The 13421-nt window shown below is 46.2% G+C and overlaps 1 protein-coding gene across 5 annotated transcripts in view; it reads left to right on the plus strand.

Moving 5' to 3' along the window:
• The first annotated feature begins 1032 nt into the window (after nt 1–1032).
• Nucleotides 1033–13421, plus strand: part of Frmd5 (FERM domain containing 5) — a 250220-nt gene continuing 237831 nt past the window's right edge. For 4 of the 5 annotated variants that reach the window (XM_060371877.1, XM_060371879.1, XM_060371878.1 and 1 more), the window contains exon 1: nt 1033–1374. In XM_060371877.1, coding sequence (XP_060227860.1) covers nt 1273–1374 — 102 coding nt within the window. In that variant the 5' untranslated portion in view covers nt 1033–1272. The remainder of the gene's footprint in view (nt 1375–13421) is intronic. The other variant, XM_060371881.1, reaches the window with a different exon arrangement.

The following is a 13421-nucleotide window of genomic DNA, read 5'->3' on the forward strand; positions in this document are numbered from 1 at the left end:
CCAGTGGGATGGCTTAGCGGGTAAAGGCGCTTGCCAGGCAAGCCTGGCCACCGGAGTTTGATCACTGAAACCCACATAAAAGGTGGAAGGAAGGAGCCGATTCCACAAAGTTGTCCTCCCGACCTCCACACTCGTGCACGGCAGCTGAGCGTTCACACGCCGTGCACGCGCACACGTTCATGCTGCCAACAATAAAACCTTTGAGGGCCACTACGTCTCTTGGTGAAGTTCTGGAAGGAACTTGAAGTCGGCAGAGGTGGAGGACACAAAGGAAAGGAGGCACTTCCCTCTTTTCTTTGTGCTGTGCAGCTCCCGACCTATTGTGTTTTGTCGCACACGTCTGAAGACTGTCATAATTCTTCCAAAAAGTGCCAGGAAAGGCTCACCACTTCCTGCTCCTCACCCAGCCTCGAAGCACACACCTCAGTCTCCTTTTGTCTCCAGAAAAATAAAAAAAGGAGGGTTTGAGCGGAGGGTTTTTCTGGGCGCTAAACGCGGGCGCTTACGGGAGCTTCTGCGGCCGCACCAGCGTAAACGGCGACTGTAAAACAGATGTTCGCCGCGACGAGGGTGCGCGGGGCCCGGGGGCCGAGGAGCCGGCTCGGGGCAGCGCACAGGTGGGGGCAGCCGCCAGGTCTGGAGCCGTGGGTGCCCGTTTCCTGCAGGTGCCGCCTCCCCGCCGCGGCTCCCGGGAGCGCAGGGACCGCGCGCGGCAGGGTGCAGGACCTGCGACTCCCGAAACAGCTCAGACGTCCTTCCAGGTCGGAGACACGGATCCTGTCAAGTGTCCACACACCGCCCGGCCGAGGACAAACAGCATCCATACCCACCACCGCCCGTGAAGGGAGCGAGCGAGGGCTTGGGACGCTAGTGGGCCGGCCCGGCTGGGCTAGGTCCTGCTGTTGTGCGGCGATTGCTTCCTCCGCCCGCCCATCATTCCCGTTCCTCATTCTGATTGGTCCTCCCTCCTGCCGATCGGTTCCGCCGCGCTGACCTCCATTGGCCCCCCGCCCAGGCTCCGCCCCATGAGCTGGGCACGGGCAGTGGGGCGCCCGGGAGAGAGCCCAGCTTGCTTGGGGTTTTGTCGTGGGGAGGGGGGAAGGCGGCCGCGGCTCCGGAGAAGGCAGAGGAGCGGGGCGGGAGGAGGCAGCGGCCAGGGTGTGATGGTGCGGGGGCCGGGAGCCGGCGCGGAGCTGCCGCGCTGAGGGGCGACAGGTCCGGAGTCCGCAGCGCCGCCGCGTCGCTCCCGAGGACGGGCGAGCGGGCGGGAAGATGCTGAGCAGGTTGATGAGCGGCAGCAGCAGGAGTCTGGAGCGCGAGTACAGCTGCACCGTGCGGCTGCTGGACGACAGCGAGTACACCTGCACCATCCAGGTCAGCGCCGCGCCGCCCGCCCTCCCGCCCGCGGGATCCCGCTTCCCGCACTCCCGCCGCCCGGGGTCGCCCCGGCCCCGGCCCCGGCCCCGGCCCCGGCCCCGGGGCTGCGCTTTGTCCGCCCCGCAGCCGCACCGCCCGGCGCGCGGCCACCCAGCCCGAGCTCAGCCGGGGGGCTGTGCGCCCCTGCGGGCTGAGTCGCGTCCCGCAACTCCTGCAGCCTCCCGGGCCGGGGGGGTACCCCGGGTCTCGGGGCTCCTCCAGCCGGTGGAGAGGCTGCACCTTTGGCGAGTAGCCGGAGCTGGGCGTGCAGGGCGGGAGGCGCCTGCCCCGCTCGCCCCGTCGGGGGGCGCGGGCTGAGGCTCCCCGGGCCCCCGCCAGGCCCGCCAGCCAGCCAGCCTTTATCTATCTCCCTGGTTGGAAGGATAAAGGTTTATGTCATAATTTCTCCTGAGCGTTTGTGAGTCAGACGGAACGCGCAGCCCATGCAGAGTGGCCTATTGAAGGCGCCCAGCCCTCTGGGCTTTCAGGATTTAGCTCCCTTCCTCGTCTTTTGGTCTCCAAATCTCAAGGTGTTGGTTGCTTCTGGGGGTGAGGGGCGTGAGGTAAAGATTTAGCAACAAGTCCCAGCGATTTGGAGGTTGGCAGTGCCTGGAAAGAATCGGGGACTTAAAAAGAGAAGCCAACAATGCAATAATGCCGCACAGCATTTCTTTCAGAACCTGGCGTTTTGAAAGGGATTTTACAACCCCTAGCTTGTGTCCCTTCACAACTGCTGTGTGGCGCGTCAGGAGTCATGTAGTGTTTTCCCCAGGAATGCAGACTCTCCCCCTATAAAGTCAGAGACTGAAAGCAACGACAATGCTCTCGTTAGTTCTTCAAACAGAGGACCCTGCGCTCACTGCCAGAAACTGCTCTTTGTGGAGAAGCAAATTGAGTTGGACCGGGGAGGGTCTCACCTGATCCTTTTCCTTTTCTGCAAGAACCCAGAGGAGGCTTCTTGAGCTCAGATGTGATAAAAACTGCCTGCCTAGGTCTTACCCTCATGTTGCACCTATCTGTCTGTCTATCTATATCTATCTATCTAATATCTATCGATCTATCTATCTATCCATCCATCTGTCATCTTGCTGACAGTGCTCAATAGCATAAAACAGAGACGTGTGAGAAAGTCCCTCGGTAGTGTCTGAGAGCAGCTCCTTAATGCTGACTGTGCTCAGTTCAGACTCCCCCCCCCCACCCCCCAAGCACCTTCCCCCCTTCCAAGCCCTTGGCTTAAGTGCTGACTGCTGCCAAAGATCCAGGAGAGCAGAGATAGAGCACAGCTCTTTTTGAAGTCTACTTAACACAGATTAAATGCCCATAAAGATGCTAGCCATTAAATGAAGGGGTTTTTGCAGTTAACTATGGTGGGGAGAGAGTATGTATTATCTTCCAGCTCAGTGAGTGGCATGCTACTTTTTGTTTCTATGGTGTCGTTACATCTGTGTACAGTTTTTCCCCTGTTTTGTTTTAAAGCATGCAGTTGACACCTTTGCTGTTTCAGTACATTGTCAAGAGCTTTTAAAGTCTTTATCCCTTCGTTTAAAATTTTAACAAATATGTAAAATAGCCTGCCGAGGGCAGTGTGAGGTTTAGGCTTCATAAATCTTAAGAATACTTTTGTGGTATATAGTGACATAAAATTTCTCCAGTAGATCATTAACTTTTACCAAGGTGCAGAGTACAAATGAAACATCACTCCTCTAAAAATGTTTGATAGCCTTGTGGTTTTAGGTATCAGGAAAGGCAACTTTTTAGTCTTCCTTGGTTGCAGAACAGGTGAGGTTGGTGAATATTGTGATTGGTGATGGTTCTTATTGTCATTGAAAACAAAAGAATATTTTAAAGTTAAGTTGGACTTACTGGGCTAATGTTTACTATAGCCCATCGTGTTTGTGTTTATTTTTTGTTGCTCTTATAATTTAATGTTATAAGAATCATGGTTTCCATACACAGTCTAGTTAATCATGATTTTGAGGTAGTCTCAAAAACGGAGGAATTGTAGCATATTTGTCATTTTTTTACACCACTGTTCAGTTAGTGTTTTGCTTTTGTTTTTACCCATATGAGAAAAGGTTTGAAAAAAGACAGTATCTACACAATTCTAATATTTTCTTATATATGGCTTTTTAAACAAAGCATTTGGAGACTGAGCTTTTTCTTAGCATCTTTTTCCTTTTTATATATTTCTGCTCTGAGTGTTGTGTGTGTGCCCACATGTGTCTGGCCAGATGTGCTTATTTGTGAAATACCCGGTACAGTTTTTAACAGGGAAGGGAGGAGTGGGCTCCCTATTTAGATAAGCCTTGTTCTGGACACCTTCAGAATGGCAGTACTGTATATTTAAAATCTTTTGGTAGTGATTTGAGCTCCTCTTTTCTTAAAGTGTTACATTCTCATTTAGATACGGTGTCTATTTTAGAAATATTTTTTACGGCTTCTGAAATCACCAGAGACCATGTAGGGCAATACAGAATTATAAATACATCAGTAGGTTTGTGTCATGAAAACCATGTTTGGTAAATTTCACTCATACGACAGTTCTGTCAAGGTATTGGTCTAGCGGCATTTCATGATGCAGTTATAGTGAGATGGGCTTCAGGAGGTAACTATTTAGGTAGCCGGAAGGCCTTCTGTCTTTGCAAAGAAGGTTCTGCCTGTCACCAGCCTCCTCCTTTATCCTTTCTGATACGGGAATTTGTCTGTGGACCAGGAGAAAGGAAAGTATGCATAGGAGGATTGTAATGTCACTGCTCCCCTGTGAAGAACGTTGCTAACAGCCAGTTTTGAAGGTCATTGCCTCAGACCTTCTGATCTGATGCATATTTTTCACTCATCTGTTTTTATCTATGCAGATCTGTACTCACTTGCCATGTTTACTGCCTGACTTTATTTGGGAGAAAATAGAAGCGAAAAGACTAATTAATTAGTATCTTTGAAGTCAACCTGAATTGAAATGTCTACACATGTTTTGTGAATACACCTTTAACAGTTTGTGTGTTATTAAGGATATATTGCAGACATTCTAGTAGCAATATCTATTGGACAAACAAGTATTTTTCAAAAGAGGTATAACATTTTGGAGGGTGATAACTGAAAGATAAAGCCACCCTAGAAATGAGTTAGACTGTATTTGAGACACATTGAAATTACAGACTAAGCAGCCAGGTTAAGAAGATTTTTCCGTTAGTGTTAAAAATAAGCTGTGTGTAGAGAGGCAGTTCTACAAAGGAGCCAATTTTTGGATTTGACTGTGGCTCAACTAGTTAGTCATTTTGAGACCTAGAGTGAGGGAGGGAGAGGACAAATGAACAGCAAGCAGTCCTGGGCTTGCCAGGGACCTGGGCTTTCATTGTCCCTCACGTCCCTCACAGTGGCATTATGGGTTGATTATATACCCATTGTACCAAATGAAGAAAATGGCATGGTGGATTGGTGGGCAGGCCCTGTGCCGAATGGCTAATTATGCACCAAGCATTCTGTTAGACTGCGCCTTACAGGAAAGAGGTGGGTAGTATCATTTCTGTTTTGTAGCTGAAAAGACAGGTCCCAGAGGTCAAAGGAATTTACTTCCTGTTAGTAGGTGGCCTTACTGTATTTAAACCAATGTCTTTCTCATTCTTAATCTTATTTACTGTCTATTCTGACTTCCTAAATTGCTTCCTACCTTTCTACCTTCATTCTCTCATCTGTACAACGGTAATATAATGCTTATTTCATAGCTAAAAGAAAATTACTTGGAAATAGTACAAACAAATGAGGGACATTTAAGCACAAAGTAGAACTGGAAAAATTCTTCGTTTTTTTTTTTTTTTTCTTTTTAAAGGAAAATAAGTCAGATTCAATCATATTTTGTTTTAAAATGATTTCTGATTAGTCTCCATGAAGTTGTAAAATTTCATCCTGGGTTAGTATAACTTCTTATTAGAGCCTCTCTTTAAAATTTAAGAAGCTGGGTTGGTGAGATGGCTCAGCAGGTGAAGGCGCCTGCTGCCAAGGCTGATGGTCTGACTTTGATTTCAGGAATCCACGCGGTAGGAGAGAACCAGCTCCTGCAATTTTGTCCTTTGATACCCCAATTCCCCCCTGAAGAAAATAAAAATCCGTGATTTCCCATCTATCTTCCTCTGTCTTACCTGGGTCTTTGGCTTTAGGAGGTATATTTCTGGACTGGTGGTTTGCCTCTTCTAAGAATTTCTGCTTCCCATTTTGTAAGTTGAACCCTTGGTTTCATTAATGCAGATGGAATGTTGGTAGAAAATTAGGGTAATTTTATTCACAGAGAAAAAACACAAAGCTGTTGTATTTTCATGAATATTGATTTTTTTTCCTAAAAAAAAAAATTACGGAACAGGTAATTATGCTGTCTCTGTCTCAGGATCTCTGTTACAATAGCAAGTCAGTTAGTTTCCAGCTCTTGAAATTAAGATAACTGCAAAATTAGCCTTCCAGAATCCTAAAAGCACTTGTATTGCTTCTTGACTTCAGTATTAAATATTGTATAAAACTAATTAGATATTTTTATAAAATATATCTTCTTGGCACAGAAGATGAATTCTGGATACATGATCCCCGTTCTTCTGTCTGTTTATGGGGTGTCAGTGGCACGCCGGGGATCCAGGAACGTTCACCACAACAGATTTTACTTCTGGGTATTTGTATGAATTTGCATTCTATTAAACGCTTGGCGTGACTGTGCTGGATGAGGCAGTTCAGCAAACCATGTAATAAAAGAACTGGAAATGTGGAGTTTACTTCATCATCGAGAGATTCACTTATCACAGCTGTGCCATCATCAGTAGGAGACGCTGAAAACAGACTTTTATTTGTTTGTTTGCTTGAGATAGAGTCTCTATTGTGTAGCCCTGGCTGTTCTGAAACTCAACTCTGTAGACCAGGCTGACCTTGAACTCCCAGAGATCCACCTGCCTCTGCCTCCCAACTGCTGGGATTAGAGTGGCCACCACCCTGGGTGAACTGATGTTTCTGTTACAGATTTGCAGCTGTTTATGTCCAGGTTTGACATATGTAACACAGTATCAGAAACAAGACATTTATGGAAGAACTTTACTGGTAATGTAATCATTACTATACTGAAATGATCACACAATTTGTATGGCAGATTATACTTGAGAACTCTCAAAGGCTAGACTAAGAGTAAGCTGTAAGTTACGAACCTGAAAAATTTGTTTGGGTGATGGGGGCTCACACCTTTAATGCCAGTACTCGGGAGGCAGAGGCAGGCAGATCTCTGTGAGTTCCAGGCCACTCTGGCCTACAGAGCGAGTTTTAGGACAGCCAGGGCTATGCAGTGAAAGCTTGTATAAATAAAAGAAAAATTACAGCACCTAGCTTAAGGCCTGTACTGTTCTAGCTAAAAAAACAAACGACAAAAGCCCCATTTGTTTTGATTTGTGTTCTGTGATTGCAGTGATAATTCCCCAAATGTCATGTACCTGAAAATAATAAATATCTCCTAACTCTATAACTCTCTTCATTTTCAATCCATCTCTCCCAAACCAGTTTTCCCTGAAGGGTCCCTCCCATGTGAGAAGGCCAAACGTTTGAGCATGATATCTATTGGATCTTTGACATCTCTGATAACTGCAGCTGTCCTCTGTTGACTTCATGTAGCCCCAGTCTGTAAGCATCTGCGTCTTCTGGTTTTCCTCTTATCCTTCAGGTTTTTTGTGCTCTCTATCCCTGCAGGTATAAAGAGCCTATGCCAAATGAATACTGTGCCAGTGAATTGCTTCACGGAACCCCAGTGGCCTGCCAGCATTAGCGTTTTGAATGTCGCATCCTTGATAGCGGAATAACGCTTTCAGCCCTGTCCCCAGTGTCAGTACTATACGGAACAGGAGGTAGACCTCCAAGTGAACTGTGCTGCCCCGCTGTCTCTAGTGAGGGCTGTTTCAAGGTGAATTCACTGTTGACAGACAGCTGAGTCTATAACATGCTGGCTGAGCTAGCAGACTTCATGGAGCAGCTGCCGGTGGGCCACTCTTCCCTCAGGTGTGCGTGAACTCAGGCTCAGGTCATTGTGTGTGTGTATGTGTGTGTGTGTTAATTTTGATTTTTATGCAGCTGAACATAAAAATGGTACTAAGCCATTTTCACCCCTGTGTTGCTGGGTGAATGTCCCCCCCACCCCCAGGTGAAAACACCCAGGCATATGTCCATTCTAGCACTGAAACAGATCTTCTATTCCTTTAAGACTCTGGACATTGGTGACCAATACAACTACCTTTAATATAGGGAGAGTCAAAGATAGATTAAGGAGAACAGAATCTAAGAGTACATACTTCTCCAATCCCATGTCTGCCCCCCAACCATGTGTGTGTGTGTGTGTGTGTGTGTGTGTGTGTATGTGTGTGTGTCTTTAGACTGAACTTAGATTCCTTAATTGTTCTTCACTTTCTTTTGGACAGAGGGTCACTCTCTAAAGCTGGGGCTCACCAATTTACCCAGGCTGATTGGACAGTGAGCTCTGGGAATGCCCTCTCTGTCTCCCCAGGCACATGCTGCCATGCCCGGCTTTTTATGTGGGTGCTAGGAATCCAAATTCAGGTCCTTATCCATCTCACCAAGCCTCCCCCAACCTCCTGCCCTGTTTTTTTTTTTTTTTTTGTTTTTGTTTTTTGTTTTTTGGAGACAGGCTTTCTCTGTATAACCTTGGCTATCCTGGAATTGCCTTATAGTCCAGGCTGGCCTTGAACTCACAGAGATCCGCCTGGCTCTGACTCCTTGAGTGCTGGGATTACATGTGTGCACCACCACTCCTGGCTTCACCAAGTCTTCTTAAACTCCAGTTTTTCTCAGACCGATCCCTAGACATAAATCATGGCCTTCCAAGGCCACTGCCTGATTGGCCCTCACTGTTGTCAGTATCCTGACTAGTGTAAACCAGAGTATTTGTCTTTCGCCAGCTGAAGTTGCATTTTATTTCTATAGATGATGTTTAAATCTTTCCAACCTATTTATGTTCTAGGTTTGAAAGTCAGAAACTTGAAGACTCTCAGGTTGAAAGTCTCTAGGCTTTGGCCCGTGGATACAGAACAAAACACAAACACGTGGATCAAGTTCTCCAAGGAGAGCCTTCCGTGCCATGCTCAGACAGGCGAAATAATTGGGCCACATGCTTGGCATCCACTGAGTTTGTGTACAATAGTTCCATTCACTCATCCACAGAAAACACCCCTTTGACAGTGATTGTAGCTGCCACCCCCCTTCTGTCTCCTTGCATGACCATGACCTCATCTGCTGGTTTGTATGGAGAAGTGCTCTGGACCACTCCAGAAGTGCCGGAAGAAGATTCACTCTTGAGTGTTAGTGATCATTTCAGAACCTCAGAAAACTTCGACACTAAGGGAACCCATTCAAGAGCAGGACAAATTTAGCTGTCTCATGCATCATTCAAAGCACCTCCCCATTTTACAAAGCTCCTATTTCTTTTGTAGACTGTGAGCTCTGTCGAAAGCATAGAAGATGAAGTAAAGTAAGGAATGGATAAAACCAGTTGATTTCCTTCCTTCCTTCCCTCCCTCCCTCTCTCCCTCCCTTCCTCCCTCCCTCCCTCCCTCCCTCCTTCTTCTTTCCTTCTTCCTTTTGTTTGTTTGTTTTTGTTTTTTCAAGACAGGGTTTCTTTGTGTAGCCTTGGCTGCCTTAGAACTAACTCTGTAAACCAGGCTGGCCTTGAACTCACAGAGATCCTCCCTCTTCTACCTCCCCAGTGCTGGGATTTAAAGGTGTGCACCACCACTGTCCAGCAAACCAGTGGTTTGTAAACTGTGGTTGCTGGATCACAGGATTACCATGTACCCAATTGGGTACTCAATAGAAATGTAAATTCTTGATTCCATCTCAGCCCTAGTGAACCAAAAACAGGAGAGCAAGTTCAGAAACCATACATATGTGTGTATGTATGTATGCATGCATGTATGTGTGCTCATATGTGTTGGTGTGCACATGCATGTGGAAGCCAAGGGTACAGTCTCTGATGTTGTCCTTCAGGTACCGTCTATCTTATTTTGAGGCACAGTCTCTCATTGTCCTGGAGCTCACCAAGGAAGCCAAGCCAGGGATCTGCCTGTCTCTCTCCCACTGCTGAGATGACAAGCGTGTGTCACCATGCCAGGCACTTATTTATTTATTTTTGTTGGAGGGATTCTACCATCAGGTTCTGGCCTTTGTGCTTGAAAGGCAGGCACTTGACCCAATGAGCCGTCTTTCTACCTGTCCTTAGAACAAGATTTCTAGGTGGTTCTTGTGCTGCTGAGGTTTGAGAGTTTTCCTGCCTGGTTATGGAGGCGTTCGTGAGGAAGATTAACAAGTCTCATTTATTGGATATGGAAAGTAAGAGAAAAGCAAAGATTGAATCTCACTTTTCTTTTTTTTTCCTTCCTTCCTTCCTTCCTTTTCCTTATTTATTTTTTGGTTTCTTGAGACAGGATTTCTCTGTGTAGCCTTTGCTGTCCTTGACTTGTTTTGTAGACCAGGCTGTTTTCAAACTCATAGAGATTCACTTGCCTCTGCCTCCCTGAGTGCTGAGATTACAGACGTGTGCCACTACACCCAGCGAATCTCACATTTCTGATTTTTATTTTTGCAATGATCTTACTGCCTTACTTTGTTTATACATATGCAGACCTATATGATGTCATGAGTCTGAAGATTCTGTTCAACATACCATTTTGATGTTATATTTATCAGTTTCATGTTTTTCGTTCCCTTGCTTAAAAACAGTTCAATCATTGCATACTTATTTTTATTTTATATGGATGTTTCACCTGTATGTATGTTATAACGTGCATGCAGTGCCCTGGAAGCCAGAAGAGGGCATCAGGTTCCTGTACCTGGAGTCCACATAGTTATGAGCCGTCGTATGGATGCTGGGAATTGAACCCAGGTCCTTTGAAAGAGCCATCAGTGCTCTTAACCACTAAGCTATCTCTCCAGCCCCTGGTCAACGCATATTTATCAATTCATGTTTTTTATAACTTAGAGCACAGTGAGAATTTATGAATTTACTTGTAAGCTATAAACCTCGTGGATTGGGGGCTGTGGCAGCCGAGGCATTTTCACCGCAAGTGTGGGGCGGGGCTTGGGAGAGGGAGAAGGACTCTAAGTTTTCAGTGGGGGTGAAATTTGATCTAGGTTATGAAAGATTACCGAAGTTGAAAAAAAATGGGACTTGGGGATGGATAAGGGGCATTTCAGGCTGAGTTCAGAAGCTGCTTCCGATAGGGAACTGGAGATGCGAAGTCTTTAGTGTGTTTATCTCACTTGCTCTGGTATAGTTGAGTCGAACAACAGAAATATGCTGGCTGAGGGAGAATTACTGCCAGCAAAATTTCAATCATATTTGACAGACTGAGAGGAATCAGTCAAAACTAAAAATAAATGCAGAAAGCTGGTGGTAAATGCAGTCTAATTCTAAGACTGTGATACATTCAGAATCCTCACAGGACGGCGCTAGCATGTTTCGATTTTAATCCTGTCGCTGGAGCAGCTACCTATGAATTTTATTTTTAAGAATCTTCTTCTCGTGGGCATCAATGTTAATGATTAAATTCCAATTTTCAGCTGACGCTTAAAAAGACTCCTAATGGTCTCGGCTCAGCCTTGATTGTTCAGTAGCAGTTATAAAATGTGACACGTGAAATCCTAAAAAGGCACATTTGAGCATCTCTGTCCCTAAACTTGTGCCCACCAAAAATAGCTTCCAGATCACCAGGACATACTTCCCTGGATTCCCTAGTGAACCCCTCCCTGGCAACTCTAAAGTGGTCAGCCCTATCCAGGGTGCACTTTAAGCACTGAATACAGTGCCAGGGAATAGCTTTGGGGATGGGAACCTCCAAAAAAAAGGAGTGCCTGCCATTTGGGCAATCAGTATTAGGCAGAATGCCAATGCAATCAGTTATTTTGCTCTGGAAAAAGAAGGCCTAAGCCTGAAGTCCAATGGATGCGGTCATAGCTGACAGTAGGAACACTCTTTTGTTGGGAAGATGAGGGAGTTTGCTATGAAGTAGTATTATGGGAGCCAAAAATTTTAGCTAAGACCCTTGGACCCAAGATGTGAACAAACTAATAGTGGCATATCAAAACAGCAAGCCAATGTCTGGCCACTCCCATCGAACTTGTGGGAGTAAGTCAAACACTCGGAGCCCGTGCAGTCTGGCCCTTCATGATCATAGAATCATCTGTTGCCACTAGGTTAGTGTACAGCCGTTTCTTCTCCGCACAGGATGTAACTCACAAGCTTCTAACCTGGGCCCCTGCTGCATCCTAGGGTACCTGACTGTAGGAGCTTCTTTATCATTCCCTGAAGGTTTCCAGTGCTCTAGGCAGGTGCCACTCAGACTCATACTTTATTGGGCACCAGCCAAGCAGGTAAGAGAACATTGATCAGAATGCAAGAGAACAGGATTAATAGATTCACTGAAGGATGTCATGTATTTCCAGGGATAATTTAGCAGGTGGAAGCACCCACCCAGCCCACTTCCTTTCAGACTCTTGTGTCTAGGAACTATCCAAACCCCTGGTTGGATTGGATTGGAGTTCTACAGGTCAGAAGGACGTCACGGGCTGGGAAGTATTTTTTTTTTTTTCTGAGCATGCTCCGTGGAGCAGTGCGCCTGCCGTTCCAGGGCACACAGTCTGTGCGGCAGGCCAGACCACCAGCTCTTCGGATGCTCGTCAGAAGTTACTCCATGGAAGGAGCTTGGTTGCTGAGCGATAACGTCACATTATCCTCAGCCTCAGATTCCAGTGTATGCGAGCTGTGGTGGGAAAAAGCAGCTTGCTTGGTGTAACTGCAGAACCACAGCCGGGTTTTATAAGCAGTGGAGATGACCCGAGAAGTCAACACTCTTTTTAAATATAAAACATTAAAAAAAAATTGTGCACAAGTGTTTTTTTTTCTGCATCTGTATATGTGTGCTCCATGTGTGCCTGGTGCCTGTGGAGCCCAGAAGAGGGCACTGGATCTCCTGGAACTGGAGTCACTGATGTTGTAAGCCACCCTATGGGTGCTGGGAACCGAACCCAGGTCCTCTGCAAGAGCAGCACATGCTCTTAACTGCTGAACCATCTCTTCAGCCCCTGATTTACTTTTAATATATATGGTTATTTAAATGAATAACCACATTACAGAAGTCACATCTGCAAACTGTTTTCTAATAATTTTTACGGTAAAGAAGACATTACTCACACTCTAATTTCAATGTTGCCTACACTTGACGGTCTGATTTTTTTTTTTAAAGAGACAGATATAATGTTATACTATCTTGCTGCAAATAGATCTCTCAGCATGTCATTGTAGAATATTATGGAGTTTGTATTAAATATATATCACATATTACATATCTTTATTTTCTGGTTGGAAAAAAAATGGTAAGAGAAGTAAAAAAAACTGTTTTCCCCTCCTCAGAATTCTCAACCCCCCCCATGTTACGGTCTAGCCGTTACGGTCTAGCCAAGGGTTTTGTGCAAGCTACGTCAACAACTGCACCTCTGCGCTGTAGACACCACAGTGGTCTGTGTTCTCTCCTGATGTGCTTGCTGGCATTTCTGCTCGCCTCTCGCCATTCCCCTGTACTTTCAGCCACTCATTTAACATAACCTTCCTCGTTTATTTGGTGCTAGAAATGGAAACCTAGGGCCCTGTTCATGCAAAGCCTCAGGCACTGTAGGCCAGGCAACCCTCTCAGCACCGTCTGTGGTTTCCGGCCTTTGCCTGTGTCAGGACTCTGTGTGTGTGGTTATGCCTTCTTTTGCGGGAGGAGGGAGGTGCCGAGAAACAGTAAGTCTGGCAGAATGGCTCAGGGGGTAAAGGTGTTTGCCTCTAAACCTGATGACCTCAGTTTGATCCCTGGAACTAAGACGACAGGAGGGAACCAACTCACCAAAGTTGTCCTTTATTCTCCACACCTGTATTGGGGTGCCCCCCCCCGACTCCCCAGTGTATATGTTGGTATATGGAAAGGCAGAGAGTGTGATGT

Source organism: Meriones unguiculatus, chromosome 18 (genome assembly GCF_030254825.1).
Source record: "Meriones unguiculatus strain TT.TT164.6M chromosome 18, Bangor_MerUng_6.1, whole genome shotgun sequence".
Lineage (NCBI taxonomy): Eukaryota > Metazoa > Chordata > Mammalia > Rodentia > Muridae > Meriones > Meriones unguiculatus.